Source organism: Equus caballus, chromosome 22 (genome assembly GCF_041296265.1).
Source record: "Equus caballus isolate H_3958 breed thoroughbred chromosome 22, TB-T2T, whole genome shotgun sequence".
Classification (NCBI taxonomy): domain Eukaryota; kingdom Metazoa; phylum Chordata; class Mammalia; order Perissodactyla; family Equidae; genus Equus; species Equus caballus.
The window spans coordinates 42,075,930-42,099,510 of record NC_091705.1 but is presented as its reverse complement, the minus strand read 5'-3'; the positions used below and the strand labels follow the sequence as shown (position 1 = coordinate 42,099,510).

General features: G+C 42.4%; 1 protein-coding gene across 10 annotated transcripts in view; it reads left to right on the top strand.

Annotated features, from left to right (window-relative positions):
- The window catches only part of ZNF217 (zinc finger protein 217), a 37,970-nt gene extending 15,041 nt beyond the window's left edge, over window positions 1–22,929 (top strand). For 4 of the 10 annotated variants that reach the window (XR_011430757.1, XR_011430756.1, XR_011430758.1 and 1 more), the window contains 5 exons: window positions 9,512–11,276; window positions 14,635–14,751; window positions 15,519–17,467; window positions 18,713–18,845; window positions 20,749–22,929. Coding sequence is in view for 5 of the 10 variants with exons in the window: in XM_070247192.1 (XP_070103293.1) it covers window positions 9,884–11,276; window positions 14,635–14,751; window positions 15,519–16,994; window positions 18,713–18,822 (3,096 nt within the window). In the remaining 5 variants the exon portion in view is untranslated. Of the gene's footprint in view, window positions 1–165; window positions 373–9,511; window positions 11,277–14,634; window positions 14,752–15,518; window positions 17,468–18,712; window positions 18,846–20,748 lie in introns of those variants that run through there. The other 6 variants (XM_070247192.1, XM_023626769.2, XM_023626771.2 and 3 more) reach the window with 3 other exon arrangements.
- Window positions 22,930–23,581: the final 652 nt, after the last annotated feature.

The window sequence follows — 23,581 nt, the reverse complement described above, 5'->3', positions numbered from 1 at the left end:
TAGTGGGAGACCCGGAGCCAGCTGGAAGCACAACTAGCTCTATGAAGGGCAGGAGGGATTGAAATGTTAGCCTAAAAGTGTTTCTTTCTTTTTTTTAAAAGGGAAGTTTCTCCCAGGAGGAGTTGAGTGGCGAAACCGCGCAGTTTCAGATGTAGAGCCCTCTTCACTTTTGATTTGCCCCAAAATGCGGGCGGCACGGGATGGGGCGGGGAGGGCGCTGCTGGGGGCCCGGGAGGCAGGATTTGGGGCGGCCTGGGCGGTGCTGCTCCGAGGGGGCAGACCTGGCCTGTGGGGTGCGCGGCCGGTACCTGCGCCCTGGGGATCGGGACAGGCGTTCCGTCCCGGATTGGAACCCATATTTTAGGATTCAGGGTAGGGCCACCGAGGACGGAAAGCCGCATTCTTGGGCGGGTGGGGTGGGGGTGGGGTGGGCAGGCGGGGAATTTTCCCACAAGGTTTAGTTCCAGAAGCAGGAAAGAGCCACCAGTGGCCACTTCTGGGACCCCGGTAGCCAGTTCAAACTCGGAGCAGCAGAAACTTTTCTTTTTTTTTTTTTTCTCTTGGTTTGTTTTGTTTTGTTTTCCAAGAAAAGGATAGCCCCTTCACAGTTGAAGGCAATGGTCTGTTCCCCTTTGAAATTCCTTGAGCCTCAATTTATCTTTCCGAATCAGCCTATAGGGCTTGAAGCGTCGAACATTCCTAAACGTGTATTAAATAGATGGCGGTTGCAGTGGTCCTTTGGTCAGTTTGGGGTCGTGTGGTATTGACCATGTACATACTACAGCCTAGCTGGGTTTCTAGACCGTTTGGAACCATTAAGCTGTATGTTTTAAGAAGCCTCGGTCTGATTTAGTTCAGGTTGATTCACTTATGTCTTCATCGCTTCTGAGTTGGTTGAATGAGTTGACATGAGATTAAGCTCAACAAAAGAGCAGGCCGGGTACCCACAGCTGCCGGCCAGGCCTGGCGGCTAGGTAGGGGTCTTGGGCCTTTCACCTTCTCTTGTATGTGTCAAGAAGGACACTGAAAATGTTTTCTTACTGTACTCCCCTCCCCCCCCCCCCCGGGATGGATGGATTGCCTTGGTTAATAACAAATAAGACTTAAAATACTAAATTTTATCATACTTTGAGACTGAGTAATAGATCTAGAGTTTCTAAAAATTCTTCAGTGTCTGTAGTGACAAGTGTAGAGTAATAACCTAATTACTTTTTGTCTGAAGAATCTAACAGTCAAACCACTAGTTTGTGCTTGCTTAGTTAATGTGTGCTAAGAACTTTTAAGGTGTGTCCTTAATGGTAGATGACTTTTTCTGAGAAGTCCTGTTTATTTTAGATACTGTTTTGTTAAGTATTCCAAAGACTCTAGCCGTGTGTGTTTTTTTAATCCTGGTGTTTTAGTCGAAGGCCCCCCCCCCCCCATTGCTGCCATTTTTAAGCAGTTATGTAAGTATGAAATTCAAGAGGCAGTGACTTATTTAAAAATCCCAAAGTCAGTAGCTACCAGACAAATTTGATAGTTTGTTTGGCTTGTTGGAATAGGGTTAATCATCTGATTGTGTGGAATTTGAATGATTTGATGCGAGGAGAAAGGCTGCTCCTTCAGGACTGCACATTGATTTACATGCTGGAGGAGGAAGTAGAGGAAAAGATTATGACTTTTCTGGGGAAAGAACACATACTTTTCTTCTGTGTCCACTTCTTTTAGTCCTTCCATCTTCACAGTGCCTTCTAACACTCTGCAGTCTGACCTTGGCTGTTTTTTATAACTTGTGAGATCGAAGTTTAGCAGTTGTCTTGGGTTCATATTATTCCCTTTCACTTCTTAATCAAAAAAAGGAACTAATACACCAGTTGGATAAAATTTGTTGAAAATATTTCCCCCCTTCACCCTGAAGGATCTGTTTTGATTATAACTTGATTTTTTTCTTCCCCCAGGTAGTAGGGGACTAAGAGAGGGCTGGAGGGTTTGGCTTTGCCTTGCTTTTAAGGTGGAGGTGCATTTGCATTCTCTTTGTGATCCTCCATTTTTGGCAGTGAAACCTCAGGGAGGAATCGCAGCCCGTGTGTGCTTCCAGTGGTCCTTTCAAAGAGGAAATCTGAAAATAAGACTTAATCATCAAGTCACTTACAAACTGATGAAATAATTAAGGAATATAATGGCCTGGCGAGGACTGAGTCCCTCCGCCTCCTCACTTCAGATAAATGCTAATCACTTTTCTCTCTCTTAACAGCATTTATGATGAAATGGCATGTTTTTGCCACAGCAGGGAGGCCTTTCCCCAGCCCCAGAGCACTCTTCATTCTGAATCGCTTGATTAGAGCCTCAGGGGTCCCCAAAGATGTGCTGTTTTCCCACTTTATAAAATTACATTCTTTTCTCACAGTTGTCGCAAACATGATATTGGTTGATAAGAACTTTCGAGTAGTTTTAATGACTCTTGACTGCCTATAAGCTACTACTTTAAAAAAAAGATGTACTTTTATCTGACTCTCTTAGGGCCATGAATGGTTGCACCTTTTTTTATGTTTTACATGAAGCTTTGTTTCCATTTGCTCAACAAAATTTTCGGTTCAGATTGTTCCGTCTCGTGTATGCCAGTATGGCCTGTGTGTTAGGGTTTTTGAGGTTACTGGATGTGACTTATTTTAAATGGTTCATTCCTAATTTCCTATTTCAGTTTAATCTTAATAAATGCTTAATAAATAGTATACTTAATAAATGAATTGGAAGATGAAGCCAAAGTACTGAGCAATGGCTGTATATTTTCAAGCTTTAGAATTACAGAGTAGGAATGAAAAATATGAGACAGTTGTAGAAACTGATGAGTATTCCAGTAGCATAAAATAAATGTAATGAGGTTTTAAAGTAAATGACTACAATTGGAGGATGTAGAATAGTTTTCAAATTAACTGAGGTATTACAAAATAAAAACCTAGAAGGTGTTTACCGAACAGCTCCTGAATTGGAATTAAAGGACTCCTAATCATATTAAATATTCTAAATAGGGAAGAGGTTAGTTACAGCATGTAAATTGGCCTCGTGACAGTGGAGGAGTCTTGGTTTGTACACCTCATCTCCAGATTTTGGGGGGAGGGGTGTTGAGTTTAAATGCACATGGAAGAAAGAATGAATTACACAAAGACAGCAGGAAATTTCTTAAATTCTGGCGAGGGAAACTTGATCATTGTAACTTAATGGCCTCATTTTGGGCACAATATAAAAACTTTCCTGAAATGCTGGCTTTTAGGAATAAGGTGATTTGGGTTCTTTTTTCCAACTGATAATATAGGTAGGCAAATTTGCAGTGTGGTATGTGGGGCAAAGGATTTTGAATTGAGACCAGGAGGGCAGATAGAAATCTGACTTTGAGGAAGTGGGGGGACTGGGCCATTCTTTCCTAAAATTTGCAGCTCGTGATGAGCAAACTCAATTCTTGTATAAATCTATCTTCCAGATAAATCCAGGGCAGCCCCTGTCAGCCAGCTGCCACCACAAATTGCCCTTTTATGCTTACCATTGGAATGCTCATTAAAAAACTTTACATTTGAACACTTGTTGGCTGACTGTTCTTAACATCCCCATTACTTCCTGTCCCGTGTAACAACATTACTGAGTTACTGGAAATTTGGGGCCAGTTTGGTAATTTTATGATAAAGTTGAGAAATAAAATTACTAAACCTGAAAAGACAGCTGAGTAAGTTGTATGAGGGAATTAGTGTAATTCCTTAGCCTTTGTTCTTAAGCTTTACCAAAGTTGTTCTTGACCTACACATTCCTCCATTTCGTATAGAAAAGCTGCCCTGGAGTGAGATGCTGGTGTTTTGATGGGTGTGTGTGGTGTTTTGTGTGTCGGTGTTCATTAGTTTCTAGTGTCAGGAAACTGTCTGAATTTAAAACATAGTTATATGGACTGGAGATGGAGAGTCCAGGTATGTTTTGTTCTTGAATCAGCATTAGGAGAAATACTTATTTTTATTTTTCCTGCCTGTATCAAATCAGGGTAACTTCAAAACAGTTGAGTTATACCAGAATTTTTTTTTTTGAGCCAATGGATACATTTTTTTCAGTTCAGTATAGAAATCTACTGAATAGTGATTTTTAATGTGTTAGTTGAAAGGAGACTTTTTCCCCTCAATTTTGAAAGCAAAGAGGTGACTTGAAAGGGCCAGCCGTACAACTTTAGTATTTACTCAACACAGCGAAGGGGAGAGGGTATTTGAATGTGGCTAAAGAAGGACCTCTGCCTTCACAGGCGTTGCCCATGTTTCTATTTAATCTGAAGTGAGTTAAGTTGGGCCTAATTAAGAACACTCATCGTTTGGCCTTGTGGAAAAAGAGGTGTAGGTGAGTAGGGCAGTGATGTCTAATGGTTATAGTTATTTGTATATCTATATATATACAGTTATTTGTGTGTGCATAGACACATTCAGTGTTTTCTTTGTAGAGAGTTAAAGAATACCCATAAGGATAGAACAGTTTTTTAGTTTGCTGAAATCTTTATTTCTCTCTCTTTCTCTCTGAAGTTAGTCCTGTCTAAAATCCTTTCAAAATATTTAAGGTAGTACTGGCTAAGCAGTAATATTAGAAATTCATGGATAGAATGCTTGATCTTGCTTAATTAAGATTCTTTTTTAATTCATTTCCCTTAAATAGTTCTCTTTTCAGGGTAAGATGAAAATTTTAAAAGCCAGTGTACAGGCCACCGTGTCTGTTAATATTGATTCTAATATTGAAACTGAAGCTAATATGTGGTGCCTTAAGTTCACAGTAAGATCCTTTAACTGACCTGGTCTGATTTGGAATGAATCAGGCAGAGTTTTTAATCATGACACTCAAATATGCTCATAGGATTATATTTTTATGGTGCTTTGGTCTCTTGTCCTTTTAGAACTGAGCACTTACATACAGTTTCAAGAAAATAAGACTCTTGTCCTGTAAGGATCTTCCCAAACTGCCTTTGAATGATCATTTGTTTTTGAAGAGTTGAAGTTGTGTTACTGACTGTAAATTTTAATCTTTGTGTTTCACTGAACTTTTCAGCATCTTTCCACAGCTCTATCAGGAAACTTGTGTTGCCTATTTAGCTCCTGGGCATGAGCTTGGTGATTTCCTTGAAGTGGTGTTGAAGGGTTTAAAGTTACGGGTTTTGATTCCTACTGTAGATTACCATGTAGAGTTCTCTTCACTTGTCAGATGAAGGAAAAAACAGTTTGTGTAAAATATAGAAGGAAAATTTATGGAAAAACTGTTAGGTTTCCTCCTCGGTCTTGGAGATAAATTTGCAGTTTAAAGGATGCACGTGAGTTGCCCATAGGCCGGCAGTTTAGGTTGGATGTTTTAATGATCATTTATTTCAACACTTAAGTGACTTGGGGAAAAAGTAGATTTGCAGGAATGCTACAAATTACTTGGCTATAAATAGAATTTTTATGGGTTTTTGACAGTTTTTGAGGACTTTGAATCCCTTATCACTCCATACTATGGTAATAAATTTTCCGTATCAAGAGATGTGAGATAACCTGTTCAGCTCAAGTAGAGAGGTGCTGTCTCTAGGTTAACTGTTCGAGTCCATCTGTACATACAGAGCAGTCTTTCCAGGTTACGGCCATTGTCAGCAAGGGGTCCTTGCCTCTCATTTGGTGTGCTTAAGCACAGACTATTGTGCTTTTCCCTAAGCATTGTAAAATGTGTAATATTTGCTCATTTCAAGATTTACAGGTAGTGGCGGAATTCACGGTAGCTTTAGTCACAAACGAATGTCTACTTTTTTTCAAAAACAAGAAATGGCCTCAAGAACATCAGACTCACACTTCAGACGGTTATAGCAATATGATTCCTACTTTTTTTTTTCCCAAAGATTATATTGTGGTAAATTAAAAAAAACCAGTCTCTACTTAAAGTAATCACAATATAAATGAAGCCCTAGTATTTTCTTAAAATAGAAGATTGTACCAAATAACCTGTTGCCTTAGGTGCCTTGGGGTGTATGGCTGAAGCTTAAGTGCTCTTGTTTACCTGAGTAAAGGTTTAATTTTTTTTAGACATTGAAAAACATTTTTGCAAAGTGCCTTTCGGGAAACTGTGTGTGTTCAGAGGCTCACTTTTCTGCAAACTAAAAGCACTTAGACTGTAGGTGTTGGATTATCATGTCCTCCTCCTTTCCCCCTTCACTTCTTTGTCAAGACGTGTACGTTATCAGCAGTGCCATCGGTGTCCTGTCGGTCTCGTGTGCACTGCGCCTAGAAGGCTGAAGGTTCGGGGGAGGCTGTGTGCGCGTGTGCACACTTCACTCGATTGGAATGGTGACTTGTTATCAGTAATTAGAATGTCTATTTTCTGTAAGTTCTGTTATTAAAGTCTTTATTATTACAATCACTCTAAAGATTTTTGATTTTTGTTTAGCAGATTGTTTTTAAGCAATGCAGTTAGTGATTTATAGTATAAGGAAGTCTTTAGTCTACATCCATTCTAGTTTCTAAGGCAAGAGTTGAGGGCCTTGCTAGCAGAGATTTTCTAGCAGGCCCGCATTTTTGTTTTGTTGAGTCAATAAAGAGAGTGGTTATACATCCAAGGGATGCAGTTTTCCTGTGCTGGTCACCTTTATGGTATGATTAAATATGATTCATTTTTTTATTACACTCTTGAAATTGCAGAGAATGGTAGTTAGATGGCAGCCATAGATAGCCATGTAGAAGTTTTGATGAAAATTCAAGTTAATTTTAATACCAGATCAGTTATGGTTGGTGACTGTGGCCAGAGATATGCATGCTGATTCTACACCTGTACTAGTTGTTTAGTATTTGTGCGTGTATTCACCAGGTGTTTATTGACGGCCAGCCCTGTGCTAGGGACCCGTTTAGGCACTAGGGGGCAGTGGTGAGCCAGGCTGACAGCGTCTCTGCTCCTAGGATCTGACTAGGGTTTTCATCTCTTTTGGATGAGTAGTAATGACTGCTGTGACCCGAGGTAGTCTCGTGCTCAGGACAGTTGGGCACAGTTAACGGCTGCCAGAATCTGTCCCAGAAGCTTCCCTACAGGAAGAAACACTTTGCTTTGGCCTGGGAGGGTGGTCTTCCCCATCTGTCCACGCAGGAAGACTCCTGGCCTGGGACATGCTTCTCATCTTCGGGCCTGCATCCTAGTCACTCTCCTGGGCAAAACTGAAGCTCTTTTTTCTCCTGATTTCCCACTGTGCCCCCTTTACCAATCCTTTGGGTCTCGGGTTCGAAGCTGATGGTGTATTAACTCAGATACTGGAACATTTCAGAGCTAAAAATTGAAGCGAAACTGTTTCTAAGACGGGCGTTTCTGTACAGGTTGTTCCTCTGGGTGCGAAATAACAGGGATGTCCCCACATCATGTTTCTAATCCAGAGATTGAGTTTAGGGTTAGTGTTTTCTTGGGAAAGATTATTTATGGAAAAGTCGACTTCTCCCAAATTTAAGAATGTCACAGACTAGTCAAATTTCTAATAATAATAATGAAGTCTGGCAAAGGGGGGACTAATTTTGATTTTGCCAAATTGGGACATTAAAAAACCCCCTCTATTTGCTATTGCTACTCTTTCATTTTTTAAAAAAAGGGTATTTTGGCACCAAAAAGTAGAAAGGACTTCAAATGAAGGACAAACTTTATTCAAATTGAAATTAACCCATGTGGCTTTGTGTCGAATTCATTGAGTTGTTTCCCTATTTCTCATTTAGCTGTTGGCCAGTGAAAACAGAGCTGTCAGAGTTTAACTGCTTTTCCAGAATATTTGCTGTTAATTCTTCAGTTAAAATATTACCCAGGACACTGGCATTCAGTAAATATTTGTTGAGTGAGTGAATGACTACATAGAAACCTAAATTATCAGTCACATATCCAAATATCATTTATTATCTTGATTAGCATAGTCGTTAAATGTTCTTTTGAGTATGTCTATCCATAAATCTACCCCCGGAACCAGAGAATTTTGGAACATTGAGGGCGATCCTGTAATTCTACTGTCTGCATTAAGGCGATAGAGAAAGGGGAGGTGTGTGCTGGCGACTTTAAGGTTGTGCCTTAGTCTAGTCGGGACTAGAACTCCGGTCGCTGGAGAGTGTTCCATTATGTCCCACCAAGCTGGTAGGCAGCCCATGTGTTTACCCTCCATTGTGACTGCCACAAAAGACTAAGACATTAAGATAAAACACCTCAGTACCTTCTTTCTTTACCCTAATCTTTGATCTGCAGTTTTATTTAGAAAAGCTTAAAGATCTAGTTTTTCAAAACTACAGATAACAAGTAGTATGAGAATTTTCTTTTTTCGTAAGTGTAAAGAAGGGGAAGAAAATGTTTCCCCCTCCTCTCTGAGCCTGCAGGCCCTTGCTCTTTGAGGAAGTGGAGAGAAGGAAAGTAAAGCAGTGTGTGTTTTAACGTTGACTGTGGTGGGAGTGGTTTGCCTGTCTTTTTGTTTTCTTGGGTGGAATTAACTGACTTCAGTTAAAGGAGTTGGGACTGTTTAGAAACAATTCCTAGGCTTGCCATAGAGGTGGCGGGTACTGGCTTCAGAGGTTAATTCTTCTCCGAGTGAAAATTAGCTTCTAAATCAGAGCCTGCAGAGCTAAATAAAGTAATCCATTTTTCACCTGGCCAAGGCATAATGTGAAAGGTGGATTAAAAAATGAGGGGGTCCATTTTCTGATTAAAGACTCAGCCGTGTTGAATCAGCTGTGTTGCAGATTTTATTTCAGACGTGTGCATTCACAAGTGAATTGTGTCTGTACTTCCTTATTTATTGCTTGGACAAGGAAGGCCCTACTCAACGTTTGTCCAAGGCAGAAAGTTGTTAGAAGAACACTGGAATTTGGGCAGTGGATGGAGGTTTAGAATATCCAGTGAACCAACATATATCAGGGTTCCCCTCAGCCAAGCTGAGCGCCCGTTCTGTGGTGGTCTGTATTTCCTGAACCAGGAGAGGTTCCTGTTTTTGTGTGCTTACGTTGTTGACCTGTGTGTGTGTGTGTGTGTGTGTGTGTGTGTGTGTAATCTTCAAGTGTGCTTTTAGGCATTTGTGTTTCTTGTGTGTTTGTTTGTATATAAGAAGTTTGAAGCTCTGGCTTTTAAAATTTTACCTGAAGTGCTTTAATTGTCATCTTATTTTTAACAATTCTTTTAGTCTCTAGCTTTGTAGAGGCTGTTTATAAGAATACATGTGTGCATTTTAGTAGGCATTTAAAACATAGTCATCTGAATTTAACAATTTGTGTCCTGAAACTTGACATTTTAGATTTAAATCATTAAAGCGGCATGTTTGAAGTTTCTCGACCGGATGAAATTCTGGTGATTTGCGAAGTGTACTGATGGGATAAAATGCTCATGATTTCATTAACGCGTGTTTAACAGGACGCACCTTATTAGTTAAAAGTGAAGCAGTTGCATTAAGTTCCTTCTCTGCTCCATGGAAAAGCCCACTGTGAGTCATCTGCCCCAGCCTTCTGTCTCCTCTGACTAGCTAACAGTTGCTATTTTTTCCCTCCTCTAGGTTTTGGAAATCCCTTGTCTCCAGGTTGCTGGAATTGACTTCTTGCTCAACTGAATCACTCGCTCAATGGAGACAAAGAGAACTAATGCTTTGTGCTGACTCATGTTTGAATCAAAGCCTTGAGGAGTCTGTCCGCTTTGTGGAAAGAACCGGTGATCGTCTCTATCACTGAGCTTCCTAAGACTTCTGAGGAGAAGAAGTTGGAGGAATATACACTTTCTTTTGAACTTTTATAACAAATATTTGCTCTAGTTTTGAAGCCCAGGGCTGCTGGGGGTGTGAGTGACAAGTCTTACAAGTGGCCTTATTCCAACTCCAGAAATTCCTCAGCCGGATTCTTGTTTTATATACAATCCTTCCGTGACAGGAAACATGCCAACTCAGTCCCTCTTAGTGTATATGGACGGACCAGAAGTTATTGGCAATTCTCTTGGCACCCAAATGGAGATCGATGATGCCGTGTCAATCAAAGGGACTGCGGTTGTTCCTTTCAGAGCTACCCAAGAGAGAGACGTAGCCCGGATGGAAGGCTGTGCGCCCTTGGACTGCATGTTTTGCAGCCAGACCTTCACACATTCAGAAGATCTTAATAAACATGTCTTAGTGCAGCATCGGCCTACCCTTTGTGAACCGGCCGTTTTGCGTGTTGAAGCAGAGTATCTTAGCCCTCTTGATAAAAGTCAAGTGAGAACAGAAGCTCCAAAGGACAAGAATTGCAAAGAAAATGAAGAATTTAGCTGTGAAGTATGCGGGCAGACATTTAGAGTCGCTTTTGATGTTGAGATCCACATGAAGAAACATAAGGACTCTTTCACTTACGGGTGTAATGTGTGCGGAAGAAGATTCAAGGAGCCGTGGTTTCTTAAAAATCACATGCGAACACACACTGGCAAATCGGGGGCCAAGAGCAAACTGCAGCAGGGCTTGGAGAGTCCAGTCACAATCAACGAGGTCGTCCAGGAGCACGCAGCCGAGAGCATCTCATCGCCTTACAAAATCTGCATGGTTTGTGGCTTCCTATTTCCAAATAAAGAAAGTCTAATTGATCACAGGAAGATGCACACCAAAGAAACTGCTTCCGGTACCAGCAGTACACAAACAGACTCTCAGCAGGAGGGAAGGCCATCTCCGGGGGAAGAGTTCCTGCAGTTTTTTAACTTAAGACCAAAATCTCACCCCGAAACCATGAAGAAGCCCGCAAAATGGATACCTCAGCTCGATCCGTTCACCACCTATCAGGCTTGGCAGCTGGCCACCAAGGGAAAAGTTGCCGTTTGCCGAGAAGTGAAGGAACAGCCCGGGCAGGAAGGAAGCACCGACAACGACGACTCATGTTCAGAAAAAGAAGAGCTCGGCGAAATTTGGAATGCGAGTAAAAGCCATTCTGAAGGTTCTGGAAAGTCCAAAACAAGTAAAAGTGGTTGTACAGGCCTCTCACAAGATAAGGAGAAGCCTAGACACTCTAACGGTGAAGTGCCTTCCGTGGATGCTGACCCCAAGTTAGCCAGTAACAAAGATAAGCCCACTCATTGCTTCGAATGTGGCAAAGCTTTCAGAACCTACCACCAGCTGGTCCTGCACTCCAGAGTACACAAGAAGGACAGGAGGGCGGATGCTGAGTCGCCAACCATGGCAGTCGATGGAAGGCAGCCTAGGACGTGTTCTCCAGACCTAACCACCACCCTGGATGAAAATGGAGCCATCGATCGTGAAGTTGGCTCTGAAGATGGATCTGAGGATGGACTTCCAGAAGGGCTCCATTTGGGTAAGCTGCTCCACCGCATGCCGTTCCCTCCTCTGCATCCCAGAGAAGGCGGGCAGGTTGGGGGGTTTGGAGAGCTGGGTTTGAGTCCAGGCTCTTCTGGGTACCACCCTGTGGTCAGTCAGTTAACCTCTCTGGGCTTAATTTTCTCATTTCTGTAACAATAGGGTTGAGTTAAAAGGCTTAAAGGTTTCTTCCTGTTCTGAAAATGCTGTGATTTTCTATTTTGCTAACAAAGGACACACATTATTTCAACTTACACATCAGTCTAAGGCAGTGCTTCTTAACTGAGATGGTTGTGCCCCCAGTGGACATTGGGCAATGTCGGAGATATTTAGGGTTGTCACAGCTGTGTGGGTGTGTGTGCTGCTGGCACCCAGTGGGTAGAGGCCAGGGATGCTGCTAAACATCCTACAGTGCACAGGACAGCCTCACCACAGAGAATGGTCTGGCCACAAATGTCAGTAGCATCAGGGTTGAGAGACCCTGGCCTTCAGTTAAGTTTTTCTGGCATTCCTGATCTTATCTATAAAAACAAAGTTACCCTTCTAGGCAATGAGCTTCCCTCTCTGTCAAGGCCCAGCTCTCATATATTTATTCCACATGGATTTTTAGTGGTCACAAGAGCTCCTGGGAGTGATTATCAACCAGAGCAAGAAATTACTGTTAGAGACACCCTCTGCTGCTGCCTTTTCCCCTGTCCTTTATGTCTGGGGGGCTGGTATTCATTAACAATTAGCTCAGTAACTAAGTCTGTGAAATAGAGGGAATGTGAACACACCAAAGATGTTAAGAAATCTCATTTGCTCAGTCAAATTTTTAAGGTACTCAGGGCTTTATAGGAAACAGAAGCCATCACTGAAGGCCTGTTGACGTATTATTTCTTGAGTCACAGTTGGCATCATCTAGGGCAGAGGGTTCACGTCTTGCCCACCCTCACTTCAACCAGAGCTTCTCATATCTACTTAAGATTTTGTTTGAATAAAGGATTCTGCTGCTTGAAAAGAGTTAACAAACCCCTGCTTCATCAACAAGTGAATGATGAGAATGTGAATTAGTCTTAGAGAAACATTATCATTTACAAAAGTGGTCTTCAGTTAAAACAAGTGCCTGCTCCTTTCATTGTAACTTGATTGTGTGTTGGTATCTTCTGAGAACTCTGTGTGACCAGATAACACAGTGGACTCTTCTCTTAAGCCAGTGCCCAGTTCTTTCTCTGATCATGTGATGGATATGAGAGTAGTAGTTTTCATATCAAATATTTAGAACGTTTTGGTTCCTGGGACACAGGAACCCTAGTGCTTATTAGCGAACTGCAGTCTTCAGTTTTCAGAAGTCTAGAAAACACATTATGGTGTCCTGATGACATCATAAAAAAGGCTTTAAACACAGACCTCTAGTCTTCTAAGTGATTTCCTTTTAGTGTCAGGACTGTTCAGGGGCATAATGGGGAGATAATGAGGCCCAGGAGATGCCTCAGTGCCCTCCAAGAAATGGTCAGTCACATTCTGCCAGTAGGTGGTGTGGGCACAAGACTTGGTCACCAGGCACGTAGAATACCTGGTACGAGCTGGGAGCGCCAAGTCTTGGGTTTAGTCTGGTTCTACCACTGTGTTCTTGAGTACATGTTGCTTAACCTTTCTTTGTCCTCATTTCCCTCTTTGCAAAATTGGCTCATGACCCTTGTCTTCCACCTCCCAAGGATAATTTCCACAGCCTATTTCTAACAAGTTCACAGTCTTCTAAAGAACAGCACTGTAAAGGCAAAGGTGATGTCAAAGGAGCAGGAAGCAGGTAGATGCGGATGTTTCATGGCCTTTGTGTTAGAAGAAAGGCATTTCACAACTTTTTGGATATGATGCAACATACCATAAATCCTGACACATAGCTGGAAGTAGGAAATTGCACTAAGAGGAGGCCCAGCTATAAACTAGCTAGTTGGGTGTGGCTGTCAGAAAGAAAGCTGCGCCTTCTGTATTAGGGAATTGATTTTCCTAAATTTAGATTATGATGTATCTCGGTGTTATTTACTATCAACCTGGCTATTTTTAGATTGCCTTTTAAGATCAAAAAGCAAAGAGAATAATGTATTTTTTATTTTTTTCAACTTGTATAAATAGGTTTAATGATGGTTGTTGATGTAAATTATTTTTTAAAGTCTTCATGATACCTTTTGAGATCAAGGGCTGTCCCTGCTGTTTTAGAATGTCCAGAGGGGCGTAGAGGTGGCGAGGCGGATACATTTTCCTCAGAGGGGTCTAGGGGACAGAAGGTGCAGTCCTTTCTTTACTGCACGGGGAGGCTCGCCAAGGTTCACGCATAAGCTGCTTTTTAAAATCGGTAAACTGTAAATGATCTAGAATGCAAAATGTGGAAGGAGCAGGGAAGAGGCCTTTTAGTTGGAAATAACAGTTTTCAAGGCAAAATGACCAGCTTAGTAATGCTGCATTTTCACAGATGACCTGCTTTCTGTTGTAGTCATACTGTAATGTATGTAGTCTGATAAGAGGAAGTTTATCTAGAACTTAAGTATTCGCTTTTGGGGAGCAGGTATCTCGACTGTAGTGGATCTAATTGTCTCTTGGAGGCTGGTGTTTGTGGTATCATCGTCCTTTAATTAGTGTCCCAATGGACCTTTACTCTGTTGCACACGAGATACACTGTCCTGATCGTCCTGCAGAGATGGAAGCTTAAAGTTTAATGCATAGTCATTTGGGGACAAATTTTGGTTTGTCAGGTATATTTTGCCCCTGTGAGTGTTGGTGGACAATACAATCTGCTTTCTAAAACGTTGCTAAATTTTGACAAACTTTCCTAGGTGATTGCCCAGTGCCAAACTTAGTTTCTGTAAAGATTAAGTTGTGCTTGCTACCCTCTAGTGGTCACTTGTCTGATCTTAAGATAAAAAAACCTTATTCTTCCCTGGTGGTTGGGAAAATTGGCAATTTACATTGGCTCCGTTTTCTAAATTACTTCTTTGAAGAAGCTGGCCGTCCTAGCCAGGGCATGCAGGTCCGGCGTAGTTTGCCAGGTCCTGCTCGGCTCAGACATGTTGGGAGGACAGAAAGCTGCCCGTGCATTTCACTGTATAAAATGATCTTTTCTTGTGATTAAGGCAAAGAGCTGAATCTTTAACAGCAAATTCTGCAATACTCAGGAAAAAAAAATGCACACTTGTTAGAAAACTTCAAACAATCTCAAAACAACATTTGGTGTGTTTTTAGCCTTTTTAGTTTACCCCAACACTAACATAAAAATTATTTTATGCTTTCCAAAAATGCTTCTATCAAGAATATTTGTCAGCTTGCCTTGTTCGTGTACTTGAGCTGCCTTACATAAATATTTTTGTTTCTGCTTTAAGATAAAAATGATGACGGAGGAAAAACAAAGCATCTAACATCCTCGAGAGAATGTGGTTATTGTGGAAAGTTTTTCCGTTCCAATTATTACCTCAATATTCATCTCAGAACGCATACAGGTAAGGAACTTAGGTTTTTTTAAAGCATGTATTAGTTCAAAGAATTATGATGTGGTTCTGTGTCTTTTTTTTTTTTGGTTCAGAGATTCTGCTAGATCCTTGGACTAGCTGCAGAATAAATGTGTAGCGTGCAGATTGCAGCTGTCATTTTAATTCTTTCAGTGTCACTGCAATGCGAACTGTTTGTGTTTTGAAGTCGGTTTCTTGTTTAGTTTCTGACTAATGTATCCTGACTCATCTTATTAAAAACCTCTTTAATATTTTTTAATGCCACAGCTTTTTTGTGTTAACTTTTATGATTTAGAATAAAATGAGACTATATTCAATAGTCTTTTCTTTGGATGGTAGAAGCAGCTGTAGTCTGCATAACGGTTTCGGGGGCTGTGTGCACTCGAATTTCTTCTCTTCCACTCATGAGCTGTGCAACTTGGGGCAAGTTATTGAACCTGTCAGCAACCTAGTTTCCTTAGCTGTAAAAGTAGGATAATAATACTCACTTCTACAGGACTATTCTGAAGATTAAATGAGACTAAGTCTAAAGTGTGCGCTTTTATTTTTTTAATTAAAGATGTATTCATGTTTTCAGATACTCACATAGTAAGGGTTTAAAGCAAAGAACTCACAGGTAATCCTGGATGTGAAATTAGTAGATAGAGACGAGAAAAGGAGAGAGTCCTGTGTTCGCTCTCTCTTAGATTCTAGTTTCCAAAGATCTATTTTGATGCTTTTCATAAACTTCTGTAAAATAGTGACATTTCTTGTTTTAGGTGAAAAACCATACAAATGTGAATTTTGTGACTATGCTGCAGCCCAGAAGACCTCTCTGCGGTATCACCTGGAGAGACATCACAAGGATAAGCACATCGATATTGCCACCGAAGTCAAGAACGATGGGAAGAACCAGGAGACCGAAGAGGCGCTCCTGACCGCCGACAGTGCGCAAACCAAAAATTTGAAAAGATTTTTTGATGGTGCCAAAGATGTTAAAGGCAGCCCACCTGCAAAGCAGCTTAAGGGGATGGCCCCTGCCTTTCAGAACGTTCTGGGCAGTGCTGTCCTCTCACCAGTCCACAGAGATACTCAGGATTTCCATAAAAATGCAACTGATGACAGTGCTGACAAAATGAGCAAAAATCCTGCCCCTCCTTACTTGGACGTGTTAAAAAAGAAATCAGCAGTTGAACCTCAGGCAAATAACCTTCTCTGTAGGGTAGAAGTGGATGTTACTCCTCGTGCAGACAGCAGCACTGCCCACACTGGGGAAGTCGGCCACCAAGAGAAGAAAGTAGAGATCGCACCGGACTGCAAGTACAAGCCAAGCATGGACTGTCAAGAAAAACCTTTAAATTTATCCCTTGGGGCTCTTCACAGTTGCCCAGCAATTTCCTTGAGTAAAAGTTTGATCCCAAGTATCACCTGCCCATTTTGTACCTTCAAGACATTTTATCCAGAAGTTTTAATGATGCACCAGAGACTGGAGCATAAGTACAACCCCGACATTCACAAAAACTCGAGGAGCAAGTCTCTGCTTAGAAGTAGACGTACTGGATGCCCACCAGCTTTACTGGGAAAAGATGTGCCTCCCTTGTCGAATTTCCAGAAGCCCAAGGCCAAGCCTGCTTTCCCGGCGCAGCCCAAGTCCCTGCCGGCGGAGAAGGTGAAGCCGAGCCCCGCGGGGCCAGGCAAAGCCGCGCTCACTTCAGGGATCGACTCCAGCACTTTAGCTCCAAGTAACCTGAAGTCGCACCGGCCCTCGCAGGGGCCCGCGGCCCGGCCGGCGGCCGAGATCTTCTGCAGGCCCAGCGCCTCTCCCGCCGCGGAGAAGACGAAGCGGCCCGAGCCGAAGCCCAAGGCGCCCGCGCTGGGCTCCAGCCCCGCCGAGCTCCCCGCGCCGCCCGACGGGCCCTGGGCGCCGGCCGCCAGGGACTTCTTCTGCGGCCGGGGCGCGGCCGACTTCGGGGAGCCGCTGCCCAAGCGGCCCAAGGGCGGCGCGGCCGTCGACGAGCAGCCCGTGCCCAATTACAGACGCGGCTTCGAGCTGCCCAAGTACCACGTGGTCCGCGGGATCACGTCGCTGCTGCCGCAGGACTGTGTGTGCCCGCCGCCCGCCGTGCTGGCCCCCAAGCCGAGGTTCCTGGGCTCCGGGGACGCGGACGCGCACGTGCTCCCGGTCCCGAAGGCCTTCGGCGGCGCCGGGCTGTACGGCTGCGGCCCCGCGGGCGCCCCGGGCGCGGCGCTGGAAGGTACGGCGCTGGCGCGGGCCTTCCCCGGGGGGAGCGGCGAGACAGTCAGCCTTAGACGCGGCCGTGCCAGCCCCGCAGGATGGCGGCGTCTTCCTGCGTGTCTAACTTGCCCTAACTTTTCTCCCTTGTGGGGTGATAATGGACAGACTGGCAGAGGACCACGGGTCTGATCCCTTCTCGTCCTTGCTGTTGAAATTTCGAGTGTCATGTGGCCCAGCTCACTTGCCTTCCTCGCGTCTTGTTTTCTCCTTTGCATGCTGTGGTGTGCCCACGCTCAGTCCCAGCCTCGCTCAGGAGTGGGCATTCGGGGGCTTGCATCCGTGTCTTACCACCCCCGCTAGACTGAACTCCTTCTGAGCGGGAAAGACACCTTAGATAACTCGGAATTGCATGCAGCCCTGTCACATGGCCCCCGTGAGGGGCTGCTCAGTCAGGGCCACATGAAGACCCTTGACCTGTCAGGACCAGAAAGTGTAAGAACTGCTGGTGAAACAATCTTTTGAGCGCTTTTGATATTAGGGCTTCTAGAATTATACCGTTTTTTCAGCCTTTGTTAAACATGAAGTGAATTTTAAAAGCAATGTTATTTCCCCATATATATATAAATTGTTGCGCTTGTAGATTACTTTGGCATCCTCCCCATGGAATTTTTTTTGTGAGGAAGATTTGCCCTGAGCTAACATCCGTTGCCAGTCCTACTCTTGTTTCTTTTTTGCTTGAGGAAGGTTAGCCCTGAGCTAACATCTGCGCCAGTCTTCCTCTACTTTGTATGTGGGACGCCTCCACAGCACGGCAGATAAGTGGAGTAGGTCCACACCGGGGATCCGAACCTGTGAACCCCAGTCCATGAAAGTGGAGTGCCTGGAACTTTAACCACTCGGCCATGGGGTGGTCCCCGTGGGATGTTTTTAAAGCCCCTGCTTCCTCATGGCAGCATTTCGTAGAGGCTGTGGCACATAGACGTGTGCGTGGAAAGGTGGATCAGAGTGTCCTGGGACAAGTCTGCTTGGCAAACTTGATTAAACCACCATGCCTTCCTCTGTTGGGTGTAAACTGCTGATTTCTGTTGCCCAAAGAATCAAATCCATTTAAAACCTCTCAGTTTGTATTAATTTCAAATTAAAGATTCTGTGTGGTGACACCCCTCTATCAAGGATAGCTCGATGCCAGGTGATCTGGTAGAGACAGCAAATTAGGAAACAGTTGCTTTCACACACTCCAGTGAATTTTATAAAAATTATGATGAAATAATTTTTGCTGCCTTTTGATTAAAAGCATCCATTTTCCTCCCGTGGTGCTTAAAATGGACATGGGTCAAAATTTTGTCTCTACTTGAAGAGAAAAGGCTGTGTGTTGCGAGTGAAATCCTGTTTTGAATTGATATTTTTTCTTTCCTTCCGTGTAGTTTGGGTTCATGATGCATGTAGGTTCCAAATATTTTATGCTGCCATTTTCTTTTGGCTTTTTAGTTCTTAGTAATGACGACCTACTACTTAGATAATTTTAGCTTTAGTGACTTAAAGTTTTGTGCTAACAAATGCCTTCAGGGCACTTAGAAACATTGCAGCTGTAACTTTATAACATGGGTACCACGTGGGTCCTGATCTCAATAACGGTTAGGAATTTTGAAAAATTGACGTCTAACAGCCCACACACGTCTTACCTAATTGCTTGAACTTAATTCTGAATGCCCTTTTATGCTTTTTTTTTTCAACCAGGAAAAAGGCCTGTGTCATATCAACACTTATCTAGCAGCATGCTACAGAAGAGAAACTATGAGAATTTTATTGGGAATGCACATTATCGACCAAATGACAAAAAAACTTGATTTCCTATTTTGGGGGAAGAAAGGTGAGCAAATATAACGTATCTCTTTTATTTAATTGAAAATAACTTATCTAATATAAAGTAAAATTGCTTTTAGTTTAACTTTTTTTAGGTGTTTAAAAACAGAGCTCTCAGGGTAAAAATAATAATAGCAACTGGAATTTGCTAAGCATTTTGTGCCAGGCATTGGACGAAGTATTTTATAAATCTGACCTCATTTAATCCTTACAAGCAGGGGGTTTAGGCCATGGATTAGCACACTGTCCTCTGTTTTTGTCAATAAAGTTTTGTTGGCACAGAGCCACATCCATTCATTTATGTGTTGTCTTGGCTGCTTCTGTGCTACAAGAGGAGAGTTGGGTACTTGTGACAGGGACCGCATGGTCTGCAAAGCTGGGATTGTTTATGGTCTGGCCCCATACGGAAAGCGTTTCCTGACCCCTGGGTTGGGAGGTCCTGTGCACACTTCACAGATGAGGAGACCAACTTGAATTATGTAACTGCCGGAGGCTGCATTTTTCCTGGTTTTTGTCCTAGATCTGCGTGATCCCAAGCCTGTGTCCCGCCCCTCCAGATTAAGAGCTTGTTCCAAGCCTTTGTAAATCTTTCTCTCTTGGGGGAGGAGAGGAGACAGGAGCAAATAGAAGGATTATTTTAACTTTTTGGTTCACATGGCAAATGTGTCTAACTGACGAGTAACTGCAAAACACTCAGTTGTATGCACGTTTGTTTAGTTTATTCCAAGTTAGGGCAGGGAGTGTGATGTCTGAGTTACACTAGGACTCATTTACCAATAAATTGAATGAAAAGATTGGAGCGCATGGGCAGAATTTCGTTCTCTTGGATAACTCTTGTCCTGTCAGACCACCACCATGTAGTCATGGAGTGGTCTGTTGACTGAGTGCCCGCTGCCCTAGATACAGAGATGAAGTGCTCATGGTCCAGGGCGGAATCTCTCCTTCCCGTTTCCACTGGGACACACATGGGTCAAAAGCCTTATGCAGTTCTACATTCTTCTCTCCCACTCAGAAATGAGAGGGAGTAAAGTGAGATTAATTTAATCTCGGCAGTGAGATTAAATCTATCCTACATTAAAACATAAAAATAAATAGTTTATGGGTTAAAAGGAGTAGATTATTAGTTAACAGATTCCATGCACCATACAAGTCACAGCAGATAGCAAATAGTAACTGTGCTATTTGTCCAGCTCTGGCCTCTTGCTGCAACCTTTGGGCTTCTCTGCTTGCATTTCCCTCTATCGGAACATCTTCCAGCTCCCTCTTTCCCTAACAACTTCCCTCTGACACTTCAGGACCAGCTCACATGTTGTTTCTGCAAAATGTTTGCCAGGAGCTGGTGGCTTCCGCATTGATGTTCCCTTTGCACGTGTGGTTCATACCCATTTTCAGCCATCCCAGCTGCGTGTCTGTCTTCCACTCCTAGCTGAGCCTGGGAGATCACCTGCGTTCAGCACCTAGCCCTGTGCCACGAATAGCATCGGTACCTCGATAGATGTCGGCTCCGCAAATGTTTAAGTTTGAGGCACCCTCATGGGGAGAGGTTATATTTGTTTTGTTAAATACTCCTGGTCCACTCCATACATTTCCTTTCATAAGGTAGCAACTGTCAGAGTTTCTTGGAGGTGGCAGTTCCCTTTGCCAGACTTAGTGTAACTGATAGAAATTCTGATTCTTGGTTAAGTTGTCTCGTTAATGCACCCTGAAGTATATAGTAGCATCTCCTGAGTGGTGCACCAGCATCCTTCCTTTAGTCTCCCAGGACTTTCATTGCACAACTCAAGCTTAAATGGAACCCATTGCATTTCTAGAGCCCTTCGGTTTTATTTATTTGTTTACTATGCTGTATTTTAAAGATTTTTAAAAATTGTGTTCAGTTTTATCTTAATCACTTTTTTTTCCCCCCTTAGGTCCTGATGGATACAAGTGTGTACTCTCCATGAAATAAATTAGTTCATCCTTTGAGAAGGCAAATGGTGAAAGCTACTGAAATAAGCTGTGATTGTACTGTACATACAACAGATGAGGAACACTACAGTTTTGTAAAGTTGTTCTGTTAACTTTTGTACCAAATAGCAATAAAAACTATAGTTGGAACAGTTGGGGTATACACAAATAGAGACTGGAAATCTCTATTTTGTCCCTGAATAATATTTTTTTTAGAATTGACCAAATAAGAAGTGGAGTTTTTGCATACTTGAGCGCTGCTGAAAAGAAATCATTGGGGTTGGGGGTGGGGTGGGGAGAAAGTATATAACGCTTGCACCTCAGGTAAAGTGTAAATACATAAGTTGTAAACCTGCTTGTTTAAATCCTGTGTGTATTTCTTTTCTCTCATGTAGCTCATCACTTTGAGCAGTTTCTGCTATTTGTGCTCTTTCATTTAAAATGTTTTTAAAAAAATTTCTCAATGATTTGTATTATGTTAAATCCTCTGCAGTCTATTTGTTGTCTTAACAAAATTGTTAGCGGAAGTATTGACCCTCTATAAATATATGCTGCATATATTGAGGTCAACCATCCTGAATTTGGTGCCCTTTTATTGCAAATTTCGGCATGTCGACTGTGGAAGACTCCAGATTCTGGATGCTTTTCTTAGGGACTAGGGTGGTTTGTGGGATTTTTAAGTGCACGTGTCTACAAAGAAGCATTTCCTCTGTAGAACAGCCAAACAGCCAGTAAACGTACGAAACTGTATGTAGAGTTACTTCAATTTGTTTTCTATGAAATTAATCATTTTTGTTGGAAAATTCAGTTTTTTGGGCATTCTTGTAAATTAGTATATAAAAATGTAAACGCTAAATTCTACGTGTGAGTTACTTATATTGGAAGCAATTTTAAAGGAAATGAAAGTTTCTGGGTGAATTTTAGGTTTGTATTTGGAAGTCTTGGTGTGTCTGGCATGTGGGTTAACTGTGGACATACTCAAGTTGATTACAGGCGCGTTGATTCGGAGGAAGGAGCTGCGTGGCTGAGCCTTCTGGTGATCTGGGAAGGAGGTCATCTGTTTCCAGACCTTGGTCGTCTTCCCATTTTTGGTTGTTTTGAAGGAGCAGCATTTTTCTCCGTGTACATGCAATTTGGGTTTTAAGCAAAGACAGCCACCAGCTGGCTTGCTAGCTGTTTGAAACTTTTGTTCCCTTAATGTGCTGCCTGTCCGTGGCTGAGTTTATTCAGCAGTACGTGGGTTTAGCAACCACAAGATATTTTATTAAGAAAACTGTTTCAGCAATAAATTTGCACTGTTAATTTTTCTTGCCCTGCCCTTCTCCATTAGAGCAAGGTTGAAGTCCTAAAAGAATCCTGATTTTGTTTTCCCTTTGCTTTCTTTTCATTATGCAACATGAAGCGTACTTGACAGAGAAGTCTTAACTCCTGGGTTGAAGGGAGACCTAATTTGAGATCAGTCTGCTGGCCTTGCAATGAAGTGCTTTGTATCAGGAAAGTGTACACTATTTACCTGTTTTCCTGTTCACAAGCTGAGCCATATGTACATAATCTAGATTTTTGTTTTCCTAGTTTTGCACTTTTATAGCCTATTTTTGAAGATTAACACATTTGCAAGATGATTGACTTGATCTTTGTCTAATCCGATGAGTGTTTCAGAGAGCTCGCTGTGAGTGTAACCGTAAATCTTCAAAGGGGACGTGTGACAACAGAGGGCTGAAATCTAAACCTGTCTTTAAAAAAAATCACCAAATCTATTTGAAAACAAGTCAGTTTGTGTTATGCTGAAATTTTGGGGGCTTTCATATTTCTCCTTTCTAACCACATTTCTGAATGCATAAAAATATCAGTTTTTGTCCCACAGCCCTTGTACTCCAAAATATATTTTTTTTGTCCATCAGTATTAACTATTGGGATACTACTGGTTTTGTATGTTTTTTTCCTTTGTGACAACAGTGCATATATAATAGAGGTACAATCCGTTGGACTTTTGTTTGTGTATTTATTTCATTCCAGTTTGATTTATTTTAATTGTTGATACTTAAGTTGTCAAACCGTAGACATTACTTGTTTTATTTATGATATATTTCAGCTTAAAGTTATGTTATTATATGTGGATGTAAATATAGATTTGGTGTTTTGCAGTCTCGGGTCTTGGTCTTTATTGTGTTCCTGGTTTCTGATTTTGTTCCATTTATCTTTTTATAAACACAATTTTAAACATACACAAGAGTTGAGAGATTAGTATAATTAATTCCCATGTGCTCATCAGCAACATTTTGCCCATCTTTTTCAGACTCCCCACTGCTTTCCCCTCAGGATTCTAAAGATTTTTATTTTTCCTTTTTCTCCCCAAAGCCCCCCGGTATGTAGTTGTGTGTTTTTAGCTGTGGGTCCTTCTAGTTGTGGCATGCGGGATGCCGCCTCAGCATGGCCTGATGAGCGGTGCCGTGTCTGCGCCCAGGATCCAAACTGGCGAAACCCTGGGCTGCTGAAGAAGAACGCGAGAACTTAACCACTCGGCCACGGGGCCGGCCGCCACCCCCTGATGATTTTAAAGCAAATCTCAGACATGATTTAATTGATCCCTAAAATCCTTCAGTATGTACTCTAACAGATCAGGGCTTTTCCCGATTCACTGACCATTGACGTGGACAGTGGTTTCTCATAGCCAGCCTTCATGGTTATCTCACAAGTGACTTCTTACAGTTGGAAAGGTGCACTCAGGCTCCAAACAAGACCCCCTTATTCGGTTTAGTTGATAGGTTTGTTAATTAAGCCTATTTTAATCAAACC